Source organism: Miniopterus schreibersii, assembly GCF_964146895.1.
Source record: "Miniopterus schreibersii genome assembly, chromosome: 3".
Taxonomy (NCBI): domain Eukaryota; kingdom Metazoa; phylum Chordata; class Mammalia; order Chiroptera; family Miniopteridae; genus Miniopterus; species Miniopterus schreibersii.
The window spans coordinates 8954489-8976686 of record NC_138103.1 but is presented as its reverse complement, the minus strand read 5'-3'; the positions used below and the strand labels follow the sequence as shown (position 1 = coordinate 8976686).

At 45.6% G+C, this 22198-nt stretch overlaps 2 protein-coding genes across 8 annotated transcripts in view; one reads left to right on the top strand and one right to left on the bottom strand.

The window, feature by feature from the left end:
- Nucleotides 1-14966, top strand: part of LUC7L (LUC7 like) — a 34777-nt gene extending 19811 nt beyond the window's left edge. For 4 of the 7 annotated variants that reach the window (XM_081133547.1, XM_081133543.1, XM_081133549.1 and 1 more), the window contains 6 exons: nucleotides 754-897; nucleotides 3125-3301; nucleotides 5800-5888; nucleotides 9627-9656; nucleotides 10835-11002; nucleotides 11707-12038. In XM_081133547.1, the coding sequence (XP_080989673.1) occupies nucleotides 754-897; nucleotides 3125-3301; nucleotides 5800-5888; nucleotides 9627-9656; nucleotides 10835-11002; nucleotides 11707-11836 (738 nt within the window). In that variant the 3' untranslated portion in view covers nucleotides 11837-12038. Of the gene's footprint in view, nucleotides 1-753; nucleotides 898-3124; nucleotides 3302-5799; nucleotides 5889-9626; nucleotides 9657-10834; nucleotides 11040-11706; nucleotides 12039-14850 lie in introns of those variants that run through there. The other 3 variants (XM_081133545.1, XM_081133548.1, XM_081133544.1) reach the window with 2 other exon arrangements.
- Nucleotides 14967-21057: 6091 nt separating this feature from the next.
- On the bottom strand, nucleotides 21058-21882 carry HBQ1 (hemoglobin subunit theta 1). The gene is made up of 3 exons (XM_081133552.1): nucleotides 21700-21882; nucleotides 21391-21595; nucleotides 21058-21273 (listed from the first exon to the last, which is right to left on the bottom strand). Exons 1-3 carry the CDS (start codon nucleotides 21792-21794, stop codon nucleotides 21145-21147), a joined length of 429 nt encoding a protein of 142 aa, XP_080989678.1. The 5' UTR covers nucleotides 21795-21882; the 3' UTR covers nucleotides 21058-21144.
- Between the last annotated feature and the right edge of the window lie 316 nt (nucleotides 21883-22198).

The window sequence follows — 22198 nt, the reverse complement described above, 5'->3', positions numbered from 1 at the left end:
TTGGCCTGAGTGTCAGCTGCATTACTCTTCTGTTCTCCCTGTTCAGTGGAACTAAATCTGTTAATTCTTTTTTTTTTCTTTTCAGTTTTGTAAAAGCATTTCTTAGGATATATGCAGTTGCTAACTGGACCAATGGTGCTATTTTTTTTCTGAAAATAAATAATTAGGCATTTTGCTTACAGTGTAAGTTTATGTATTTAAACCTAGACATTTTATTATTCTTACCCAAAAGATTAACCTGTGGTAGAAGACATAAAAAGAGACAGCCTAGAAAATGACCAATGTGTTGATCCTTGCAGCTGTATTGGAAGGGACAGAGATGCTGCTGCTTTTATTGGAACACAGGTTTAGTTTATGGTTAGAGCCTCAGTATTGGTAATAAGGATGTCGTAATTGTCACAATTTATGTGATCCACTGAGAATCTTTGTTCTGTTTATTTTCAGTGGAACAGACCAGAAATGCAGCGAGAGAGACATTCATTTTCTTTGTATTAAAGATCTTTTGTTTTGCCCGGCTGGGCATGGCTCAGCGGTTGAGCTGTCAACCTAGGATCCAGGCTATTGGGGTTCGATTACCAGTCACAGCACATGCCCAGGAGGCTGCCAATCAGTGACTCTCATCATTAATGTTTCTATCTCTCTCTCTCCCTCTCCTTTCCTGTCTCTGAAATCAATAAAGATATACTAAAAAAAAAAACAAAAAACTTTTGTTTTTAGATGTCTACTTATTTGATTGCTTCTCTCTTCTTTCAGGCAGAAAAAGTACATGAGTTGAATGAAGAAATAGGAAAACTTCTTGCGAAAGCCGAGCAGCTGGGAGCAGAAGGAAATGTGGATGAATCCCAGAAAATTCTTATGGAAGTAGAGAAAGTTCGTGCAAAGAAAAAAGAAGCTGAGGTTGGTGAGAAAAATTTCTTAGAGAAAGGGGAAACTGAGTAACTCCGGAGAGTTGACTCTGGGCTGAAGTTAAGCCATGCCTCTATTTTTTTGAATATTAGGAAGGAGTTAAAATAAGGTGACATATGTTTTTTATTGATTTTAGAGAGAGAGGAAGGGAGAGGGAGAGAGAGAGAAAGAAACATTGATGTGAGAGAGACACATCGACGGGATCAAACCCACAACCTGGGCACGTGCTCTGACTGGGAATCACACCTGCGACCTCTTGGAGCACCAGGCGACAATCAACCAACTGAGCTACACTGGCCAGGGCGGGATTGATTCAGTCAGTATAATTAGAATTTTGAGAGATATTACAGGGTGGCATTCAAAGTTCCAAAACTATGGAAAGGGAAGAATAGTATCATAAATATTTGTGTAACCACCATATTTATAATTTTTGCTTAGGGTTTTTTTTTCTTTTAAATAAAAGATGTAGTGCATTAGAATGGAAATTCAAGTTCTCAGTGTTTGCCCTCTCTAGTCTCAATTCTCTCCCTCTCCAGAGGCAGACATTAGTGTGCATGTAACATTATACCTTATTACACATGTATACCCCTAAACACTATGTGTGTGTGTTGGGGGGATGTGCTTTGTGCATTTTAAAAGTCCTACATAAATTCTGCCTGCACTCTAATCCATGTCTCTCTCACTGGCATTGTTCACTCAGCATTGTTTGTGTGACCTCTCCATGTTGCTGCCTGTAGATCTGTTCGTTTAGGTTATTGTTGTAGATTCCATTTTATGAACATATGACTGTCCATTGGTGGTTTTGTAGGTTATTGGGAGTTTCTCATCTTTACAAACAGTTGTCCTTTCACCTGTCTGCTAGTGCATGTGAGAATGTTCTAGGACATAGACTTGGAAGGAGAGGTTCTGGTAATGGCACATACATATCCCACTTCCACAAATAGATCACTAAAGTACACTCCATGTTAATTGTACCAACTCAGGCTCCTCCTGTCAGCAGTGTATGACAGTGCCTGTTTTTCTGTATCTTTGCCACTTTAGTGAGAGTGTTGTGGTATCTTTTAATTTGCATTTCCCAGGAAATGTTTTGAATTAATAGAAAATTATTTACATTCAGGTGTCCCTTTAAGTAAGGATAAATTGACTACGTAATGTATATCTTTTTGTTGTTAATGTTTTGTTTTTATTGATTTTTAGAAAGGGAGAGAGATAAAAACATCAATGATGAGAGAGTCATTGATTGGCTATTTCCTGCATGCACCCTACTGGAGATCAAGCCCACAACCTGGGCATGGGCCCTGATTAGGAATCAAACTAGGGACCTCCTGGTTCATGGGTTGATGCTCAACCACTGAGCCACACCGACCGGGCTATAATGCATATCTTAAACCTGAATTTTGAAGGAGCATTTTAACTTGGGCACAAGCAGCAGTTACCATGTTATAGTTTATTTTCTTTTGTGTCTCGTGTGTTTTGAGTCTGCGTGAGTTACTTCTTGTGATTGCACTCAGCCTGCAGTGGCTGCAGGAGGGAGTCGGTTTTGTTCTGTTTTGTTCTGCACACTTTTTTCTTTGAAGAGTGTCTAATATATTTGTCCTTTCAAATTTTATCTTTTGGCGCTGCATTGGGATATAGTTTCCTAGACACTGGGACACAAATTATGTGGATGGCTCTTGAGTTTTTTGCTTGTTTATTTGGTTTGTTTTTTGTTTTTTGAAGGCCCCTGTTGAAGATTATCCTTTCTTGGCTCTCTGGTCCTCATAGAGCTCCCCATAGTGCCTGGCAAAGACCCGCCTTCACTACCCACCTCAGAACAGGCAGCATCCTGCTTGTCTGAGTGTTTTGAAATCATGACTATTGGTTCATTTCCTTTTCTTTTTTTCTTTTTTTTAAATTGATTTTTAGAGAGAGAGAAACATCGATTTGTTGCTTCATTTATTTGTGCATTTATTGGTTGATTTTTGTATGTGCCCTGATGGGGGATCAAATCCACAACCTTGGCCTATGGGGATGATGCTCTAACCACCTGAACTACCTGGCCAGGCCTGTTAGCTCATTTCTTAAATAATGATGAAATTGAATTGGTTAAAAATATCTGAAGCTTTGAAAACAATCCAATTTTTATTTGTTTATAAGTCACTTCTATAATCCCTTCAAATATTTCTATTTTGGGGGTTGAATATTTGATGGCACTTTCATCGCTTACTCTTTTTTCCAGGAAGAATACAGAAATTCCATGCCTGCGTCTAGTTTTCAACAGCAGAAGTTGCGTGTCTGTGAAGTCTGCTCAGCCTACCTTGGTCTCCATGACAATGACCGTCGTCTTGCAGACCACTTTGGGGGCAAATTGCACTTGGGGTTCATTCAGATCCGTGAGAAGCTTGATCAGTTGAGGGTACGTTAATGTACTGTTTCTGGAGAAACCTGAGAAGTCTTGTGAGCTTCTTCACATTTATTTCCTTCTCAAAAATGTTTGTTCTGATCCTAAGATGGTGCCTTGAATTTTATAGTGAAATGCTCAATTCATCACTTCATTCATGCAAGAGACCTAAGGGGCATTGGATATTTATTTAGTCTGCACCCCCTTTTTATGAAGACAATGGCAGAGTCCAGTACAGGATACACACACCTCTTGTACATCTCCGAAGTAACTTCCATTAGGAGATGGGCAAGAGCCAGCAGCAGTTTTCTCTAGTTTTTCCCTGGACAGAGGCGATGTATGGAGAATGGTTAGGCTAGACGGGAGATGACACATCCTGGCTCTTGCCTTGAGCCAACTTAGGCCAAGAAGGTGATTGTTTTCCTGGGTTAGACTGTAAAACATTTGACATCTTGGATACAGAACACTAAGAAGGAAGGGTGAACGTGTTTCAGACACACAGAATTGTTCTCCAAACTGACAGGAATCTTCCTGCTGTGTACTGTGTACTAAGGATGGGATGCTTGGAAATAGGCAGGCCTCCCTCTCTACATATGAAATCTGGTGGAAGGACAGACGTGGCACCTGGCTGTAGGACACTATGATAATCAAGACTGAGATCCTTGTGAGCCCCTCAGGAAGGAGCAGTGGGTGGCAGGACTCTGCATCCAAGGAGAGGTTTCCATCAGGTGATGTGTGATTTTGGCACTGGGCAAGGGAGCTGGGGTGGCAGTGAGTATATTCTCAGCCACTGATCTTGACACATTTTACTCCTGTGCCCCCAATAGAATTTTGAAAAATGATATACTTTGTCACATGTTTTTAAGTCGGAATTTTTTTCTTTGTAAGTTTATGGGTATCAGACGTGTAAAAATACTTTATGTGTAGCCAACAGAATATAAATAACAATTTTGTGTTTGTCCCTATTTTAAAAATCTACTCCTTAGCATTTGGAAATGTAACATTCTCATTTCTCATTTAAATTGGAGTTCCATCCCATACCACCCCAGAATTTTGTCCTGAAAGACTTTTATTTCTGTAACACGTATCTTTGCATCAGAAATGTGAATATATTAAAATATCTTCCCCTGAAACCTTAAGAACTTACTCACTTGATCTAGAAAGCATGCTTTATCTCTACAGCAATGAGTAGTATATAGTTGACCAAAACAGCACAAATATATTACAGATTTTGATAAGTAGCTATTAAACTAACAATAGAAAATGTATGTGGAAGGGCACTTTTAAATGATAAAGAGCGTGGGAGTTCTGTGTGCTAACCAGAGATGGCTTCATTCAATGGTCCCAGAGGTGTTCACATCTCAAAGCCACATACAAATACATGCAGGGGTATAAGAAGAGTAAGGCCTTCGTTTTCAGGTGGGGGAAGATAGTTTTTTAGGTTGTAGGAAGGGTTTGAAAAGGAAATGATGCCAGACCACAGGTCAGATCTACTTAGGAAGAATGTGCTTGGAAATAGAGGTGCTGAGACTTCTATTATTAACATTGCCCTATCCTTTGTGTGTGCCTGCTACAGGCACAAGGTGATTGGAATCTGAGGTGTAGAGCTGGAGGTGCCAGACAGAAAGGTTCTCATACCCGGAAAGTGCTTTGGGGAGGAGAGCTAGCCTCTCTCAGACCTTGCTGCGCCCGCTCTTCCTGGGGACCTGGCCTGGTTCCAGTCCACACTGAGGTTTAAGATCATCCTTCATGCCTTCATGGTTATGGGAAGACAGGTGACCGTTTGCCATGCTGACTCTGACTTCCCTTCAGGACTTCATTTCACTCAGTACAGAGATCAAGCCATCGAAAGGCTTTGAAAGATGTTGAGTGTGGGGGATGTGCAGGTTGGACATAGCGCTTTGCACTAAGCTATGTTGATTGTGTTACAGTAGTGCAGGTTTCTCAAGGCCTTCTCCTGCCTATTGCATTTTTTTTCTATTGGATTCACAATAAGCCTGATCAGCCATGCGTTAAGCTTGGTGTTGAAAGCCAGTTGTGGAAGTTCATGGTCCACTTCTCCTGGACTGCTGTCCCCATGAGGCCAGGTCTAAAGCCAGTGTAGCACTCGGCACCTGAAGACAGGCTGCTCCTTGGCAGCAGGAGCTTGGCTCCCAGCAGCAGGATGTGTTTGGTCTGATACCTGTGTTCTCTTTTACCATAAAATTGGTGGAGTCTCCTTTGATAAAACACTAACTTTCTGGGTTTATTTAAAGCAATATGATAAATTTCCTGTGACTTAGAAGTACAGCACCTCTTAGAATATGCAGTTTTTCAATGATAAAGCATATTTAAATGAGTTTTCCATTTTTCATTGTTTAGGAAGTTTTTAAATTGTGTTCCTGTTTAAGTTTCCCTTAGATTTTTTAAATGACCAGTACTGAGGCCCTATAAAAGTGCTTTATTAAACAATATTTACACTCTAGTTTGTGTAACTTTCTCTTCTCTCATTTTTTAATTTTTCATTTATTTAGAAAACTGTGGCTGAAAAGCAGGAGAAGCGAAATCAGGATCGCTTGAGGAGGAGAGAAGAGAGGGAGCGGGAGGAGCGACTGAGCAGGAGGTGAGCTCACAATAGCACATAGACCTCAGGAAACCCCTACTCCTTTCTTGCAGTGTTGCTGATAACAGTTGAGGTCTGCTAGGTACCTAAGTGGCTGTTAAAATAAGCAAACTCACAGCATGCTCAGTTGAGCGAGGTCTTGGCTGGCCCAGGAGGACCTGTGTGTACACAGCTGTGCAGCACTGGACTGGGCCATCTTCAGCTGCGTGAGAGTTCTGGAAACCTAATTCTTACCTGGAAAGGTGCAGGCCCCCACCCCCACAAGGGTAAAGAGTAGGAGAGGGCGAGAGGAACCTGCTGCACCCCAACTCCAGGCAGGTGCAGGTGTTGTCACACTGCTGTGCCTTGCTGTGGAGGAAGAGCCTTGGGGCTATTTAGCCTCTGGCATTGACTTGAGTGGGGCCAGTGGAGGAGGGTGGAACGTGTTGCCTTGTGAATACGTACAGGTAGGGGCGTAAGCAGGAGAACTGTGAGGAGCCAGCTGGGAGAGTCCAGAAGGAGGAGGTAGCAGTTTGAATCAGGTGAGGGTGGGAAGGGTCTAGGTTTGTTCATAGAGCTGATAGCATTTGTTGGTAATCAGTTGTGAGGCATGCAATGGGGGAATGGAGCTGGCATCATGGTTTCTGGCCTTGAGTGGCCACTTACAGAGGTGGGCAAGAGTAGAAGCATTGTATTGGGGTGAGGAGAATGTAGGGAGTATAATTTGGCTCCGGCCATACTGGGCTTGAGATGACTAAGAGACACGCAGATAGAGATGTTGAGTCTGGTCGGCTTTCAGGGAAGAGACTTGAAGCAGGACTAATTGTGCTCTCATATTGGGCACAGCTCATTGTCCTTGAAAGGCCCAGAAACTGGGCTTTCCTGAAGGAATTCCTCAGTGCATAACTGAGAAAGGATAAATAAATATTTATTTTATCTCTTGGTTGTTGTTTTTTTTCATTATTTTAATTATCTAACAGATTTTGATTGTAAAGAGACTTAAACAGTATAAAAATGTATTAAGCAAAACATGCAAGTCCCTTTTTACACAGAGGTGATCACTGTGGTCGTGGGTTATGTCTGTGTGCACTGGCACCTGTGGGACCCTCACCTGATCTTTGAGATCATCTCACAGTAGGTGTGTCCTTACAAAGATGTGTCATAACTGAGGATTCTTTTTTCTCCCACCTTTACCCTCTTCATTCACTTCCTCACCCCCAGTTCTGTATCTGAGTTTAGATTTCACATATAAGTGAAATCATACAATATTTGTATTTTGTATGTGCATAATGCCCTCAAGGTCCATCCATGTTGTCACAAATGCCAGGATTTCCTTTTGTATAGGTGAATAATATTCCCTTGTGTATATGTATCACATTTTCTTTTCTTTTTTTAATTATTATTTTTAATCCTCACCGGAGGATATTTTTTTCATTGCTTTATAGAGAGAGTAGAAGGGAGGAGGAGAGAAAGAGAGAAACATCGATGTGAGAGAGAGACATGGATTGGTTGCCTCCTACATTTGCCCTGACTCAGGGCAGGGAGCGAACCCACAATCCAGATAGGTGTCCTTGGCCGGGAACTGAACCTGTGCCCCTTAGGTGAGCGGGCCGATGCTCTAACCATTGAGAACACCGGCCAGGGCTCTCTGCCTTTGTTTGTTTGTTTTTTATTTTTATTTTATGTATGTTTTTAAATATTCCTCTATTGATTTCAGAGAGAGGGAGAGAGAGAAATAGGAACATCAATGATAGAGAGTCATTGATTGACTACCTCCTGCACGCCCCCTACTATGGATTGAGCCCGCAGCCCAGGCATGTGCCCTGACTGGAATCGAATCCCAATCTCCTGGATCATAGGTCGATGATTAACTGCTGAGCCACACTGGCTGGGCTCTCTGCCCATTTTTAATCAAATGTTTTTTTCTTTTAAGTTGTAGGAGATATTTATATATTTTGGATATCAAGCCCTAATGAGATATATCATTTGCAAGTATTTTCTTGTATTTTGTAGTTGCCTTCTCATTTTGTTGATGGTTTCCTTTGCTATACAGAAGCTTTTTAGTTTGATATAGTCCCACTTGTTTATTTTTGCTTTTGTTGCCTTGTTGCCTATCCTTTTTTAAAATTTATTTGTTGATTTGAAAGAACATCAATTTATTGTTCCACTTATTTATGCATTTGTTGGTTGGTTCTTATGTGTGCCCTGACCCAGGATCAAACTTGGCATATGGGGACAATGTTGTAACCACCTGAGCTATCCAACCAGGGCTGTTGACTATTTTTTTTATTTTTTAAAAAATCCTGCCCTGCTGGGCATGGCTCAGCGGTTGAGCATTGACCTAGGATCCAGGCGATCGGGGTTCAATTCCCGGTCAGGGCACATGCCCGGGTTAGGGGCTCGATCAATGACTCTCTTATCATTGATGTTTCTATCTCTGTCTCTCCCTCTCCTTTCCTCTCTCTGAAATCAATAAAGATATATTTTTTAAAAAAATCCTCACTAGAGGATATTTTTTTCCATTGCTTTTCAGAGAGAGTGGAGGGGAGAGGGATAGACAAATAGAAACATTGATGTGAGAGAGATACAGCGATTGGTTGCGTCCCATCCCGCACGTGCCCCAACCAGGGCCGGGGATTGATCCTGCAACCGAAGTATGTCCCCTTGACCGGGATCGAACCCCAGGCCCTTCAGTCTGTAGGCGAATGCTCTAACCAGTGAGCAACACTGGCTAGGGCTTGCCTATTGTTTTTCATTTTATTTATTTTTTTAATATGAAAGATACAAGATATTTTTAGGGTTGGGAGGGATGGTGACATTTTAAAAAAAATATGTTTTCTTGATTTTAGAGGGAGAGGAGTGGAGGGGGGGGAGGAGAAGAGAGAGAAAGAAACATCAGTGTGAGGGAGAAACATAGATCGGTTGCCTTCTGAACACATCCTGACTGGGGACTCAACCGGTGACCTTTCAGTGCATGCGATGACAACCAACTGAACCACACTGGCCAGGGCAACTAAATTTAATTTTTCATGACTTTTTATAAAACTATTTTTGAACAAGTACTCTAGAGATCATATTTGTATATGTTTGAGTGTTTTATAAAATTCCTTAGAATTTCTGGGACAAAGGAATTTATATAAATATTGGTAGGTGTTACAGAAATTGCTTTCCATGAGGCTTTATCATACCACCTCAAACCACACAGTATAAGAGCATGTTTTGTCAACTTCCTCCTTAGCACATGTTGGTGGCAATCGTAAATTTCTGCTGTAGAGCACTGTAAAATGAGGCCTCATTGCAGTGTGCATTTTTGAGATTGCTGATTGCATACTATTTCCCAAGGAGCTCATGTGACCTTCATCTAGCAGTGAGTCTGTGTTTGGAACTTGTGGTTTTGGTGTCTTGGTGACTTCTGATTCTACCCAGCCCTGTGTCTGTTGAGTAACTGTCAGTTTTGCTGGCTAGTGTCCACTATGAAGACTTCACAAAGCCAGTTGTTGAACTCAGGGTGCCAATCCTATTCTTTTGCCAAAAGCAGCTAGGAGCTGGGGGTTGAGGGTGGGCCTCATTCTGTAAGCATGGACACTTGGTGCTGCAGGCCTGAGAACGAGTGGGGGACTAGAAGATAACAGGTTTCTGGGGGAAGTCAACCCTTCTTCACCGTGTTGGACACCTTGTGGACTTGGGTCACCTCCCCTTAGGTGAGAGGGGTGAGGCTGTTTTGGGGAAATTGTTCATTTTTAAAAATTTTTATTTTAGGTCTGGATCAAGAACCAGGGATCGCAGGAGGTAGGTTTCCAGATCCATTTAAGTGTTTTCAGTCAAATTTTCTTTTCCACATGCGGTTTTCTTCTTCTTAATATTTTTTTTTATTTTAGAGAGAGAGAAACATTGACTTGTTCCCCTTATTTTATGTATTCATTGGTTGATTATTGTATGTGCCCTGACCAGGGATCAGACCCACAACCTTGGCATATCGAGAAGACTCTCTAAACAAATGAGCTACCCAGCCTGGGCCACACATGCCTGCCTGCCTGCCTGCCTGCCTTCCTTCCTTCCTCCCCCCTCTCCCCCTCCCCCCTCTCCCTCCCCCTCTCCCTTCCCCTCTCCCTTCCCCTCTCTCCCTCTCTCCCGTCCTGTCTTTAGTGATTACAGAGAGAGAGAGAAAAACATCAATGATGAGAGAGTCGTTGATTGGCTGCCTCCAACACGACCCCTACGAGGGATCAGGCCCGCAACCTGGGCATGTGCCCTGACCAGTAATTAAACCACAGTTGCTTGGATCATAGGTCGATGCTCAGCTGCTGAGCCACACCAGCTGGATGCATTTTTCTTTGTTTTTCTTTTTTAAATATCTTTATTGATTTCAGAGAGAGGAAAGGAGAGGGAGAGAGAGATAGAAACATCACTGATGAAAGAGTCATTGATCGGCTGCCTCTTGCACGCCCCCGACTAAGGATCAAGCCCGCAACCCGGGCATGTGCCCTGACCGGGAATCGAACCCCAGTCACCTGGATCCCAGGTCGACGCTCAACCACTGAGCCACGCCCAGCTGGGCTGGATGCATTTTTCTTAATACTTAACTTTTATAACTTCATGGTTATTATCTGGTGGGCAGGGTTGGCTTGTGAAGGGGCATAGGCACAGGCGAGGTCCGAGCCCCATCTGTTGTGTTGGTTGGGATTAGTGCAGCAGAAAGATCCACTGTCAGTGAGGGAAGATTACAGGGCACTGCTCAGGTCTTTGGGTGGCCAGTTTCCCAGCAAGATGTTTCCCAGAAGCATTGATGGGAAGGGTCTGGTCATTTTTTCTGACTAAAGATTAACTGATGGGACTGTTGTGAGCTCAAGCTGTTTGGAGAAGGATAGAGGAGATACCAGTAAAGCATCACGCAGAACATGCTGAGAGAGGAGGATTGTTGGGGTGGGGCCACCACAGTCTTCAGAGCCTCTGGTCATCCACTGCAGGTCACGTTCCCGGGACCGGCGTCGTAGGCGGTCAAGATCTACGTCCAGAGAACGACGAAAGTTGTCCCGGTCCCGGTCCCGAGACAGACACCGGCGCCACCGCAGTCGTTCCCGGAGCCACAGCCGGGGCCACCGCCGGGCTTCCAGGGACCGGAGTGCGAAATACAAGTAACTACTCTGACTTCTTCAGTAGCTGCAACCAGGAGTGAGCCCTTTCTCTTTGTGTTCCCAGGGTCTGCTGGGGTCCGTTGGCCATACCTGTTGTTCAGGAGATTGGCTGGGCATCTGTGGGACTGAGTGTTGGGGCCTTGAGGAGTAGTGAATGGGGCCCAGAGCGCTGGGAGCCCTAAGCTGAGAGCAGCAGATGGATTTAGGGATGGAACCACTGAGAGGTCGTGGAGGTGGTTACATGTAGGCACAGCCCCACCAGGTGGCCTGCCACACTCAGGGGCTGCCCACTAACTGTCACTTTGATACACAGAGCCCCTAAGATTTGTGTCCTGATCAGGCCCTGCTTACCTTTGTTGTGTTTTTTCTAAGGGGAAAAAACACCACTAATAACTACTGTTAATACTTCGGTATGCTTGGGTTTATATAGTCTTTTTTTCAGTTGTTTTTACATACTGGATCATATTCCACTTTTATATTAGAGCTACTGTTAGACATCTTTGCAAGTGTCATTTTTTAGTGGCTGTGGGCTAGGCACAAGATGGTAGGCCTGACTGCTTCCTGGCCTGCTAGGGAGCCTTCTCAGGTGTGGTGGGTCTGGGCCTTCCTTGACCTGGTGTTAAGGGTCCAAGTTGTTGGCACCTGAGGAGATGGTCAGAAGGGAGACAACAGCCTCTGCTGAGCCTCTGGTTCCCATTTCCCAGGTTCTCCAGAGAGCGGGCGTCAAGGGAGGAATCCTGGGAGCGAGGGCGGAGTGAGCGCGGGGCCACCGACTGGAGGCTTGAAAACTCCAACGGGAAGACGTCGGAGGAGAAGGAGGCTGGCGAGATCTGAACCCGTGCCTGGGCCCTGTAAATAGTCATAAATGGTCAACACAGCCTGAGGTTACCCTTTATATTTGCTGAATACAACTCACCTTTTGTAGTTTAAAATTTCTATTGTTTTGGAGCTAGCTGTGAGTTTCTAGACGTGTACAGAACTGCTCCTGTGTTCCGGGGTTATGCTGAGTAGGAATAAATCATTCTGACTGACTGCTGCTGGCGGGTCTCTGCTGTCCCTGTGTGTTCTAGACACTTCACCTTGCCCTTTCACAGGTGATGGTGACACAGTGGGCGCCATCTCAGTGAGCTTTGCTCACCTTCAGAAATTGTGATTTATTGTTAGACTCCTCTTTGACTTTGGACATCCAACACCCCCACCTCCCTTTCCCTGATGACTGGATCCAGTCATGCCTGGCTGGCTGCTGATTGGTTGCTCCTGTTCTTTCTTGAGTGTCTGGTCTGCTGTTAGCATGGCTTCAACCTGCCTCTCTAGTTCGGGGGAGCTGCACTGCAGTTTCCACAGTATCTACATGACAGCCACAAGGTCCTCGGAGGAGGGGGATCGGGTTGTGATTTGACTCAGGAGGGCCAGTGGTGTTACCCACTGTCTCTCACTGTTTCATGTCGCAAGACCAGAATGAGCTCTCTGGAAGGATAACTGGGAGCTCTTTTCCTTTTTCACTTCAGGAAGGTTTTTGGTTTATTTTTGGAACGAGCTTCTGATGGCCACATTGTGAAAACAGTCCTTCCTACTTCCGCTATGCAAAGGCTGGTTGGCTTAATGAGCACATGGGCATCGGGTCTGGATCTTGTGGCTACCAGCACCATAATGTGGCTCATGGTCTTGCTCTGGGCTCCCCTGGTGCAATCTGTCCCCTTCTAGGAGTATACGCAGTCAGGGCCATTGTAGTACAGGCCATTGCAGTTCCTGAGGAGAGGAGTGAGCACAGCCAATAGGTACAGATCCTCCAAGGTCATGGTAGATTCCAGGCCCCTTAGGCTTACCCCAGTTAACTGTTCTTGGGGACTCCCCACTCATACCTCGCTTCTGGCCAATGGAGGAGGACATGGTGATAATCACCTACTGTGGTTTGTGGGTCTCCTAACTCTGCAGAGAGGCCCAGGCTGTCCTGAGGAAGGGACCCTGGACCAGAGTAGGCAGGGCTTCTGGGGCTGCTCTCCCTACTCACCCTGGGGATCTCTGGTCAGGCCCAGGGCTACAATCTGGGGAAGGGAGGGCTGGAGAAACTCTTGGCCCTGCAGCCTACATGGGAGTGCAGAGGATCCAAGCAGAGCCTAGCCTTGGAGAACACCCACCCAGGGCTTCACTGGCAGGCCCGGGGCCCTCATTGCATCATGTGGATATGTAGGTACACTCTCTAGCATAGCAGGGCTGCTCAGTAGCTGAGTACGCTTGGTTGTGTCAGGAGCCGGGAGTGCTTCCTGGAAGAGGTGGTTCCTTGCCTTGATTCTGGCAAGTTGGGGAAGGGATATGCACGGTAAATAGCTCACCCAGGAAGAGAATGGTATCTACAATGGGGTGTGGGATCTGTGGAGATGGGGTCAGTTGAATGGTTATCGGACTTGATAGTGTCAGAATTACCTAGAGGACTTGTTAAGACAGGCCTAAGACGAGGGGCCTAAGAACATATACTTTTGATTTTTTTGAGATAACATAAAATTCAGTATTCTGCTCTGGCCAGTGTGGCTCAGTTGGAGCATCCTCCCATATACCCAAAGGTTGTGGGTTCAATTCCCGGTCAGGGCACATACCCAGGTTGTGGGTTCAATCTCTGGTCGGCCACATGTGGGAGGCAGCCTATCGATGTTTCACATCGATGATTCCCTCCCTCTCTCTCACATTTTTAAAATTGTTTAAAATTCAACATTTTAATTACTTTAAAGTGTACAATTTAGTGGTTTTTAGTATATTCATAATGCCATCTAGTTTATGTAATTTTAGAATACTTTTGTCACCCCAGAAGGAAACCCTGTACCCATTAGCAGTCATTCCCCTTTTGCCCTGCCCCCAGCTCTACACAACCATTTAACCTACTTTCTGTCTCCATGGATTTGCCTGTTCTGGACCTTTTACATGTAAGTGGAAGCACACAATAAGTGCCCTGTGATGAGCTTCTCTTACTGAACATAGTGTTTGCAAGGTTCATCCTCCCTGTAACCTGTATTAGTGGGTTTCTGATGCTGCTGGTCCGAAGGACACCAAGAGCTCGAGTGGGGTCAGCAGGAGAGAGGGTCCCAGCTTCAAGTCCTGAATGGCATATCTTAGGTCCCTACACCAGCCCCTCAGACAACCCTTCCTCTACTTCACCCACATCCCCACAAGTGCTTAACCTGGGAACAGGATCGCCAGTGATAGCTGAAGGCTGCTCAGGGACCATGGCCCATGGTCCCTGGCCCAGCCCAAGAAGAAGGATTGACCATCCCCTCAGGAGTGCCAGCCAGAGGCAGCCCTCCTTCCCCTGGGGTATCCTGGAGCCTCCAGGGAAGGTCTGGGCACCGACCATTCTGTAATGCTTTCCCTTCCCTTGCTCCTGCTCTTCCCTCTTTCCTTTCTTGGAGCTCCTGCACCTGTCAGCTCCCCTCCTGCCTTTGGTCCTTTTGCCCATGTCACCCACCTGCCTGACTTCCACACTGAGCACCTGTGGAGCTAACCCTCCCAAGGAGATTGTGCAAGGGGCACCCGTGCTGTGCCAGTCTCACAGTCCAGGAGGGGAGCAGTGGTAAGGGGATTTCCCCCACCAAGACCAGGCCACCTTTTGTTTTTGAGATGTAATTGACAAATAACTATATTAGGTATACAACATAATGACTGACACTTGTAAGTTGCTAAATGATCACATAAGCCTAGTTAACATCCATTACCACATATAGTCACACAATTTTTTTTTGTGATGAGAACTTTTAAGCTCAACTGTCAGCAACTTTCAAGTATAGAATACAGTATACAGTATAATACTGTATAATACAACACAGTATTATATTTTCCTGGGCCTTTTTTTTTTTCAGAGGGAGAGGGAGAGGAAGATGGAAACATCGATGAGAGAGGAACATCAATCACCTGCCCCCTGCACACCCCACCCAGGATCCAGCTCGAAATCTGGGCACGTGCCCTGACCGGGAATCAAACCGGTGACCTCTTGGTGCATGTGTTGATGCTCAACCACTGAGCCACACTGTCAGGCTCCTGGGCCTTATGAGGCCACAAGTCTCTCTTTTGGGACACCCCCATCCTCTCCCGCCCAAGGTCCAGCATGCCTGGGACTTAAGGCCAGTTGGCCCCCGAGTCAGGCCCAGCCTCCCCCTACTGAAGAGAGCACAAAACAGTTTAATATTCTTTAAAAGCAAACCCTGCATGGCCACGTGGGTCAGGAAATAGAACATTGTTAGCTTCTGAGAAGCCCCTGTCCTTCCCCATCACAACCCCTCTGTCCCAGAGGCCATCACTGTCCTGTTTTGTGAAAATCACCACAAAATGAACTGCTTAAAACAACACCCATTTATTATCTCACAGTTTGTGAGAATCAGGAATCAAGTCTCGCCGGGGTTCTCACAGGCTGCAACCTGGGGCTCATCCGAGCTGTTCTGGAGAAGGATCCTTCCAGCTCACCTGGTGGTTGGCAGCATTCAGCTACCTTCCTGCTGTCAGCAGGAGGCCTCCACCTGGCGGTCCACAGCTCACTGACAAAGCCAGAGGGGAGCGGTTTTTTCTTTTCTTTTTAACCCCATAGACAACATTACCTTACACACTGCATTTACCACTTAGTTCATTCCTTCTTACACCTCAGTCGTCTTCCTAGGACCACTTTCTGCCTCAAGTACGTGCTTTCATGGAGTTAGGATTGAGTGAGGCAAGTAAGGCACCAGGGACACAAAATTGAAGGATGGGCAGGGGCTGCAGTCTGGATAATTTATTCTGACCTATTTTTAAGTTTGCTAATTCTATGACTGTGAAACTTATCCATTGAACTTTAATTTTTGGTGACTGTGTATTTCTAAAAGTTCTTTTTTCACATGTGTTATGTCACTTTTTATATTTTATGGCTCCCTGTAGTTATTTAAAACCTCATCTCTAATTTTGTAAACATAATAAGCATACTTATAATTGAATCTGACACCTTCAGTGCCTGACACTTTTGTGGCTCTGTTCTGCTGATCTGTGTGTCTGCTGGCTTTCATATGTGATGCCTTATTTCCATGTGCTCAGTGAGTTTGCTGCTCGTTGCCCTTTGTGGCCTATAATAAAGTGCCTTTGTTGAGGGAGGATTTCTTTCCCTCTGCCAGGTGCCTGGGATCTATGAGGGAAGTCCAGCATAATTATATTTATTTTCATTTATTTTAATCCTTACCGAAGGATATTTTTTCCATTGATTTTCAGAGAGTGGAAGGGAGAGAAACATCGATGTGAGAGAGACACATTGACTGGTTGCCTCCTGCACCCACCCTGACTGGGGCCGGGGATCGAGCCTGCAACCGAGGCACCTGCCCTTGGCCAGAATCGAAGCCAGGACCCTTCAGTTCAAGGGCTTATGTTCCAACCGCTGAGCCACATTGGCTAGGGCAAGGGCCATTTTTTTAAAAATGATTTTTTAATGTTTTTATTGATTTCAGAGAGAGGAAGGGAGAGAAACATCAGTAATGAGAGAGAGTCATTGATTGGCTGCCTCCTGCACATCCCCTACTGGGGATCGAGCCACAGCCTGGGCATGTGCCCTGACCAGGAATCAAACTGTGACCTGGTTCATGGGTCAATGCTCAAACACTGAGCCATGCTGGCCAGGCAAAGGATCATTTTAAATGAAATCCATAGCCTGAGAAATTTGGGGGGGGATCACTCAGGTGATACGAACTGGGGCTACAAAGTCACATTGTCAGCATGTGGTTTCAAGTTATCAGTCAGTTATTTTCTCTTTTCTGCTGAACACCAGGGTGGTTTTATTTTCTGTTTTGTTTTTCCAGCCCCCAAGTTTGGGGGAAATCGGGAATTGTCTAGTGGGTGTAGTCCACTGCTTTGGGAGGCCCCAGCTTTATGGGCAAGAGTCACATCACCTTACATTGGCCCCTTTAACCCATGAGCCCATGAAAAAAATCCCAGCTCAAGTTTGCTAAAGTTTGGCAAAAATATCAGGGCCCATGTAGTTTCAGTGCTGTGATCACGATCTCTCTGTGTTCTCACCTTTACTTGGTTTTTGGCCTGAAAATACCTTATATCTCATTTGCTCTTTGATGCTTTTAAGATTTAAACCATTTTATCCAGCATTTTTAGTTGTCCATAAATGAAACTGTAGCCTCTTTTCCCAGGTCAGAAATGGCAGCTCAGATGAGGCAAAGTCTTGGAGCAGTTGATAGGGCCCAGAGGCCTGAAGGAAGAGCTGGGTATGTCTGGAGGAAGGGTCCTCCCCCCGCAAAATAAAGACCAAAAATGGACAGTAATTTCAATGTATAAAATGGATTGACAGTCTTCTACAGGTCTATTAAAGGGTTAATCTGACAACACCACAGGAGGAAATGGGCAGAGGACACAAATGAACAATTCACACAGAGGAGTAGAGATAAAGCCAACAATATTTACCTTTGCAAGTAATCAAATAAATGGAAGCTACCAACCATGGAGAATAGTGGAGGGGGTGCAGGCACTCGCCTCCTGCTGATGAAACTTTAAGGAAGGCTCTTTGGGTAGTAATATAAAAAGGCCATAGCAATGGGAACACACCATTACCCCAGAAATTCCACTTCTATAAAAAGCCCCCAAGGAAACAGTTCTGTTTGTATGTTTGTGTGTAGTGTTTTAGCTACAAATATTCAGGGCAAGGTTTTCTGCAAATTCATAAAAATGAAAAAGATACGAACAAATGAAAAATCACTTATTCCCAACCACTTTCCTTTTCTGTGATTATATAAAGTTTGTTGACAATTGCCATCTCTGTCCCTTTAGTCCCGTGCTGGTGGAAAATTGCTTACAACATTTAGTGTGGCCCGGCCGGGTGTGGCTCAGCGGTTGAGCATCGACCTAGGATCCAGGCGATCAGGGTTCAATTTCCGGTCAGGGCACATGCCCGGGTTGCAGGCTGCAGCCGATCAATGACTCTCTCATCATTGATGTTTCTCTCTCTCTCTCCTTCCCCCTCTCTCTCTGAAATCAATAAAGATATATTTTAAAAAAACAAAAACATTTAGTGTGTATTGTTTTCAAGTTTTCTTGTGATTATATAAATATAAAAATTGATTTGCCTGGCCAGCTTGGCTTAGCGGTTAAGCATTGACCTAAGATTCAGGATATTGCAGTTTGATTCCCGGTCAGGGCACATGCCCTGGTTGCGGGCTCCATCCCCAGCAGGGGTTGTGCAGGAGGCAGCTGATCAATGACTCTCATCATTGGTGTTTCTCTTTCTCCCTCTCCCTCCCTCTCTGAAGTCAATAAAAACATCTTTTTAAAAAAATTTGATTTATACTCTACACATTGACCTGCAGCATGCTGTTACGTGAATGTTTGGCATTGTTCGTGTCTATGCCCAAAGGCTGACTGCATTCTCTGACATGGCTATTTAGTGGTCTTGTGATTCTACTGTAATTTACTTAACGTCTCTCTTATTATTTCTTTGCTCTAATAATCAGTTCTGCAAAGAACATCACTATACATAACATCTTTGTATATGTGTGCCACTATTTTCTGTAGGATAAATTCCCAGAAGCAGGATTGCAGGGTTAGAGAATTTGCATGTTTTGGATGTAAAGGATACGACCAGTGGTGTGCTAGAGGCTGCTTAGATGGTCTCATGTTAAATTTTCAGGAATTCTGAGAGCTGATTGTTAAACAACCACTATTAAAAATTAAATTATGTTAATTTACAAATAAATAGGTCATGTTAAAAACAAAGCTAATAAATACTGAAAATTCATTGCTTTCTAATTATGTTACTACGTTTTACTGTTACCTGTTCACATCTCTTGTATCTGGACAATAGAAATACAACACAATAGCAGCTACTATGCATCTCTTCCTAATTTCCCATTCAGTGATAGCATATTGATAGCCTGAAATCAATCACGATGGCAATATTTACATCATGGAAATTGGCAAATGCTACAAGTCAGCCCTCTTCCCCTTTTTCTAGAGTGCCAGTTACTAAACATTTGCAGGCCCACAACTGTATACAACTGAATTGAAGTTATATAGTATTTAAAAGTTATATGTTAAGTTACAGTTCCACCAGAAGTGTATTGGACTTTGCTTTTTAAAGACTTTTTCAAGACAGGTATCTCATCGTTAATGAGCATTTTAATTTGCATGGCTTTGTGTATCATTGCAAATGTCTTGGCCATTGGTACACTGTGAGTTCCTATAATTCCTTTGACTTATTTTTCTCTTGGGTTGACTGGCTTTAAAAAGAAAAAGGTGTGTCTGGCTGGTGTTGCTTAGTGGTTGAGCATCGACCCGCGAACTAAGAGGTCCTGAGTTCAAGTGCTGGTCAGGGCACATGCCCGGGTTGCAGGCTCAATCCCCAGCAGGGGGCATGCAGGAGGCCGCCGATCAATGACTCTCATTGATGATTCTGTCTCTCCTCCTTCCTCTCTGAAGTCAATAAAGACATATTTTTTAAAAAAGGCAGAAGAGGAGGGTGAGAAAGAATTTGGAGGTGTAGTGATGATAACCCTTTGCCTGCTGTTTGTGGCAAATATTTTTCTTCCAGTTTCTTTTTTAACTTTGTTTATATTTTTCTCTCTCCATACAGAGTATTTTTCCCTTTATATAGTCCAATGTGCCCACTTTTCCCAATGTCCCTTTAAGGATATTGTTTTTTTAAAATATATTTTTATTGATTTCAGAGAGGAAAGGAGAGGGAGAGAAAGGTAGAAACATCAATGATGAGAGAGTCATCTATTGGTTGCCTCCTGCACGCCCCCTGCTGGGGATGGAGCCTGCAACCCGGGCATGTGCCCTGACTGGAATTCTAACCTGGATCTCCTGGATCATGGGTTCGATGCTCAACTGCTGAGCCACACTGGCTGGGCTCTTTTTTTTTTTTTTTTTTAATCCTCACCTGAGGGTATTTTTCCATTGATTTTTAGAGGGAGTGGAAGAGAGGGAGGAGGTGGAGGGAGAGAGAGAAACATCAATGTAAGAGAAGCACATTGATTGGTTGCCTCCCTCATGAGCCTGGACTAGGGACTGGGGTTGAGCCTGCAACCAAGGTACATGCCCTTGACATTCAGAAATCAAACCCACCACCCTTTGGTCTGCGGCCCATGCTCTAACTCCTGACCCAAACCAACTAGGGCGAGGATATTATTTCTTAAGAAAAATATCTCTAAATGTCTCTAGAACTACCTGGAAGGCTGTATATTAAATGTTACCTTGTTACATTTCTGATTGGGGCTTTTTCTGCCAGTGTGTGTGTTTGGATCTGTTTGTGTGTGGTTTGTCTATGTGTGTGTGTGTGTCACAGGCATGTTCTTGTACCTGACTCCTATGTCCTCCCATTTGTTCACACACAGTTTCCCCATGTGTCAAATAGGAATTGAAAGAATAATGGATGTGCTGGACCCACTAGGTTACATAAGAAGGCACAGGAAGTGGAGTAACTGCATTTTCTGAAGTTTCTGCAATGACCGTGATTGATTTAATGAGGAAACAATTTTAAAAGAAAGCAGTCTGACATGTCTGCTTAGAAGTGTGGGTGTGGGCAGGACTCTGGGCCGCCTCCCTGGCCCACTTTGCTACGTGACTCTGTACTGGGCAGGACGAACCTCCTTCCACCAGGTGGAGTCTGGCTTCACCCCAAGCCGCCTGGATCCCTAAAGTCCTCAATACCCTTCTAGAGCCGCTGTGTACCGTTTTGCAGGTTCGTCTCTGAGTAAGTCCTCTCCTCACCGGCAGGGGGCGCCATTCCCTAACTTTCTCAGGGGCTGTGTCCCGCAGCCCTGATACCGCCCCAGTTCTAGGTGGATGAGGGACCTGGTCCCGCTCTAACTAGATTTGCGTGGAGTCCCCCAAAGCGAGGCGCTCTGAGGAGGGACCAGGTCTCATAAACTAGGGCAAGCCCAAGACCCCCGACAGACCACCCCGCTCCCGATGGGCTGAAGCCTCTGGCCTGCGTCTCCAAGTGGCTGCAGCCAAGGGCATGGTGGGTCGAGGTTTACAATATGCCCCTTGGGACCCAGGGTACCAAACGCCTCAGGGCGCCCACCCAGGGAACACATGCACGCACGCAGGCTGAGGCTTTCTTTCGTGGCCTTTACTCTTAACACTGGAACGTCTCAGGAAAGGAAGGCAGGGGTGTCCCGCGACTGCCCGCCCCTAGTTTAGTGATAGTTGGAGGCCAGGGCCAAAGTCACGTGGCTCAGAAACTTGTCCAGCGAGGCCTGCAGGGCGGGGCTGAAGTCTCCGGGGTAGTGGCGGGCGAGGGTCACCAGCAGGCAGTGGCCCAGGAGCTGCGGAGGGACGGAGTGGTCCCCACCGAGGTCCATCCGTCCCCCCACATCCTCCCCTTGTGGGAACTCCCCCTCCCCTGGTGAGAGGGTCCAGCCCCCACCGGGCCGCATGCTCACCTTGAAGTTGACGGGGTTCACTTGGAGCTTGTGCGCATGCAGGTCGCTCAGAGCCGACAGGGCGCTGGGCAGGTCGTCCATGTGGCCCACGGCCAGGGTCAGCGCGTCGGCCACCTTCTGGCCATGGGCTTTGATCTGGGTGGAGCCGGGGCTCAGGTCCAAGTGGAGGAAGTAGGTCTTGGTGGAGGGGAAGGCCAGGAAGGTCCTTTGGGAGGAAGGGCGAGTGAGGTGCGCCCCCGGGGTGCGGGGGCATCCCCGCAGCGAGCAGGAAGGCGAGTGAGCCCAGAGGCCGCTAGGGCCTGTCCGCACCTCTCCAGGGCCTCCGTAGTGTAGATGGCGACGTTGTTACCCAGCTTTCTCCACAGAGCGCGCACGGCCGCCTTGTCCGCCGCCGACAGCACCATCTTGGAGCCCGGCCCGGAGCGAGCTTAGCGCCCGGGGCTGCGCCTGCACCAACCCGCCAGCAGGTCCCCACGGCCTCTAGGGGGCGCCAGGCCGCTGAATTTAGTCCCGAGGGATCCCGAAGCTGCCAATCTCCATCTGCTCTGACCTGGCGCCTTCCCAATCGCCCTGGACCCTGAGGTCCCCATTTTTGTAATATTTGCTATATGGAAACTAATATTTAATATGTATGATTATTAAGTAACACAAAACTTTAGCGTGGATTTTGTCATTGCTGATCAGTTTATTCTACCTCCCTCCCAAGTCTATTATGACACCTCCCTGAGTAGTCTGTTTTCTTATTTTTTGTATAAAATTTATTCTTCCCAAGGTGGTTGTGAAAATTAAATGAGTAAGAAATGTTAAG

Bases quoted from the DNA above. Each gene is read 5' to 3' on its own strand.
- HBQ1 (XM_081133552.1), bottom strand. From the start codon at position 21,794: ATGGTGCTGTCGGCGGCGGACAAGGCGGCCGTGCGCGCTCTGTGGAGA. The intron at 21,596-21,699 runs GTGCGGACAGGC...TTCCTCCCAAAG, and splicing joins ACTACGGAGGCCCTGGAGAG to GACCTTCCTGGCCTTCCCCT. The intron at 21,274-21,390 runs GTGAGCATGCGG...GTCCCTCCGCAG, and splicing joins TGAACCCCGTCAACTTCAAG to CTCCTGGGCCACTGCCTGCT.